At 34.5% G+C, this 3,731-nt stretch overlaps 1 protein-coding gene across 1 annotated transcript; it reads right to left on the reverse strand.

The window, feature by feature from the left end:
- Window positions 1-19: 19 nt before the first annotated feature.
- On the reverse strand, window positions 20-2,954 carry LOC138001152 (uncharacterized). Its single transcript, XM_068847812.1, has 2 exons — window positions 1,049-2,954; window positions 20-978 (listed from the first exon to the last, which is right to left on the reverse strand). Exons 1-2 carry the CDS (start codon window positions 2,952-2,954, stop codon window positions 20-22), a joined length of 2,865 nt encoding a protein of 954 aa, XP_068703913.1.
- Window positions 2,955-3,731: the final 777 nt, after the last annotated feature.

Genomic DNA, 3,731 nt, shown 5'->3' on the forward strand with positions numbered 1-3,731 from the left:
AATTGCATTAAAAATAAAATTAGTTAAAATGAATGGTCAATTCTTCAATCAACTGTTTTTTTTTCTCACTGATCTGTTCAAGAGCGGCTTCTTTATCATTGTTAGCATATCTTGCCATTGTCTTATATCTTTTTCCCAAGATTTTATTGTCGAAATAGAAAAACTTGTCATTTTCGTTGTCTTTGATTTTTATTTTGTCATCTAATTTGGCAATTCGCTCTTCCAACTGTTTTTGATTTTCTATCTCCACTTTAAACACGACCTTTTTTGGTTTCAAAGGATTTGCTTTTACATTTAGCAATAATTTGCCATATTTTTCTGCATATTCTTGTATGTAAGCATTTTCTATTTTTTCCAAACTTTTCTTGTCGTTTGTTGGAGCTTTGACCACGAGCTCAATCACAGGCTTTTTCTTCCTGTATTTATATATTTGGCTTTTGCTGTCCTTCAAATGACGACTTAATCGTGTTGCCAGGTCCTCGCATGTTGATCCAATGTAAACCTTATCATCAACCAGCACCTTGTATATTTTGCCTTCAGAATACAGACTGTTAAATTTGGCATTGGTTAATTCTAATACTGGCATATCACGAATTTTGTATTTGTAGTTCAAATCTTTGTTGACAAGATGAATGTATTTGAATTTAGTGGTTCTGCTCAAAGCAGTATACAATAATTTTTTGTCCATTTTTTCCACATCATAAATATTGTAAGGTTCATTGATATCTGCTCCTTGGCATTTATGTACAGTTACACAAAAACTTGGAATGAAACACTGAGAAAATGTTTTCATGTCGAACTCCTTGCCATCAATCCATATTGAGTCTTCCGAAATACTTTCAATCGTAAATTCCATTGTATTGAATATTTCACGATCTTTTAAATTTTCAGTTGCAATTACAGGCATGTCAACACACACTTTGTATTCTTCTTTCTTGTCATTGTATTTGAACACAACAACGCGTATTGACTTCAATTCTGGTTTTGTTCAAATAACATATATTTTTGTATAATTCAGTGACAGGAGAAAAGTTTTTTGCTAATTTACCTTTTTTCAAAAACTGGTCAAGTACAGTGTGTGTTTTTTTGTCATAGCGGGAAGAACCTTCAATGTATTCCATTGTTACAATTTTTGGGCACATTTGTCTGACAGACATTGATCTTAGATAGTCATAACTTATTCTGCTCCCTGATTCGACAGGAGAACATTGATTTGGATCGCCAAACATGTAAACCTTGATGCCATACAACACAAAGGCTTTGTAAATCAGTGTTATCCACTTGTTAGGTACCATTGAAAATTCATCGATGAATATGGTTTTGTCTTCCAAGCTTTTTAGATTTGTTTCAGATGAGAAACCGTTCCATTCACAAAAATAAGAATCAAATGTATGACAAATAGCGTCAGGATCAATTTCGTTTTTTTCTGCACATATTTTAATTTCTTCAACAAATGACTGAAAGTTTTTGTTTCTTCTACTCATCTTAACCGGTAATCCTTTAAACGGTCCACTAGAAACGCATCCCATTTTTCTCAATCTGTCTTTGACGTTCTGGACAGCTTTATTCGTAAAACTTAACACAATAGGCTTGTCAGTTTTCATTACCATTTTACACATTTTAGTTGTTTTGCCAGAACCAGCTTGCCCGTTATACATACGACCTTCTCCTTTTACAGCTTTGTAACTGTCAAAATCCATATTTTCTCTGTAATGACGCTCAAAATAGCACAAAGGAGTGTCTGTTATGTATGCTTTACCAATGTTTTTTACATCAAACACAACATCCTTTTTATTTTTCAACGCAGGTCTTGGATTGGTGATGAATATGCCATCTGTATTGTAAGCATACAACGCACTCTTTTCACCATAGCATTTGCGTATCAGCTTCAAACATTCCAATATTGCCTGAGAAACGACAAATCTGTTTACACTTGTATGGTCTGAAAACATTCGTTCGCATTTTTGTTCTTTAATCAAGTAGATTTCATTGAAGCTGTCAATTATGATATTGCGCCCGTCCTTGATGCCTTGTGTCCAACAAGCCATTGCTGTATCATACTCAACACATGTAAAACCTGAATTAATCCTGTTGTATTTTCTTCCAAGATCACCAATGAAACTGTTTGCCAATTGTTTGGCTTTGTCTTCAGGAAATGTTTCAAACACATATTTTAAAAATGGCTTGAATGTACTTGGCTTGAGAGCTTTATTGGAAACAATCTTGTATTTGATTTGCTTTTCAGACATTGTTAGTTCATCGACCAAATATGACACCAAATCTCCACTGTAAAACCCAGCTTCGATTTTTAAAGGTGTGTCATAATTATACAACACAGTTTCTTCAATATAAAATTCGCCACATTTTCTAAGATCGCTTCTGCAATGAAACGGTTCTACTACGTCATGTATGCTATAAACAGGAATTGCTGTTCCATTGTTGAGCAAAACATTCGGATACGATTTGGATATGTCAATGTTGACCACATCATCTGGAATATCTTCTGTTGTACACCATTGTAACGCTCTTGGATAATAATCATCAAGCATTTCACGAGTTTGCACATTATACGTAGATGTAGGTAAATAACCACACAATTGTTTGAATAAGGCAGAAGCCAATCCCGTGAAAGTTTGATTAACCCATATAAAATCATGAGTCTTGTACAAACTATGCAATTTATCGCAAATTGATTTCCTGTTGTCGTATTCGTCGTTCAAGAGAAACATGTTGTTCCGGTGATCTATGAAACCATCTAATATCCCATTGTTGTTCCAATGCAAGTACTCCACATAATAACAAGTGGAATGTATGTATGCATCAATGGCCTCCATCATTTTAACATCTTCGGGCAAAACGATAATGTTGTCTTTTTTATCTAATTCGTATATATCATCTAACCTGTCCAGTTTATGCACAAATTCGTGTTTTCTGGACCATTTCATTTCAGTCATGTATTTTAACAAGTCATTGCAGCCTCCTTGGTTTGCTTTGGCTGCTGTGAGTTTCAATTTTTCGTCTGTAATGGGATAACAATGATGGTCTTTGACAATGTAGACCAGTGAAACATCACAATTGTGCTTATTAGTATGTGATTTGAATTTCCTGTATGTGCTATCATAAGCATGAATAGACACATTTGAATGGCAACTCTTGGCCCAATCGATCAATTCTTTTGTTGTCATTCTTGGTGGATCCGCACAATATTTGAAGATCTCATTTTTCAATTTTTTATAATCATATGTTTTAAAACCTCTTTTGCCGCGAACCTGATCCCAAACATAATCAACCACACAACTGTCTGAACCATACGATTTTGGTTTTCTTTGTTTGCTCAACAAATATGACTCTAATTTCAAACCAGCCATAAAATGATGAGCAAAAAATTGCGGGTTGTGTGTTATTACTTTGCCTCCAATTCTGGTTATCACTTCGGCTGACAAAGGCTCGAAGTTGTTTTCCAATAATGTGTACATGAAAAATTTGTACATGTCTTTGAGACTCAACTCAGGTACATCCATTTGAAATAGACCAAATGTTTTATTTGTGATCCCTCCGTGCATCAGATTTTTGATTGTGAGAAATACTGTGACAGAAACACGCTCACGTCTTCCTCCCATTTTATTGATCCGCTGTTCAAACAATGTCGCAAATGACGAGCTTTTTCTCACAAATGGACCAGCCATACTGATTTCTTGTCTTCTGTATTTACTAAGTGAAGCATTTTTTTT

The sequence above is a fragment of the Montipora foliosa genome, chromosome 4, assembly GCF_036669935.1.
Source record: "Montipora foliosa isolate CH-2021 chromosome 4, ASM3666993v2, whole genome shotgun sequence".
Taxonomy (NCBI): domain Eukaryota; kingdom Metazoa; phylum Cnidaria; class Anthozoa; order Scleractinia; family Acroporidae; genus Montipora; species Montipora foliosa.

Coding starts and splice junctions, on each gene's coding strand:
- LOC138001152 (XM_068847812.1), bottom strand. CDS start 2,954: ATGACTGAAATGAAATGGTCCAGAAAACACGAATTTGTGCATAAACTG. Junction 979..1,048: donor TGACCAGTTTTTGAAAAAAG/GTAAATTAGCAA, acceptor GAACAAAACCAG/AATTGAAGTCAATACGCGTT.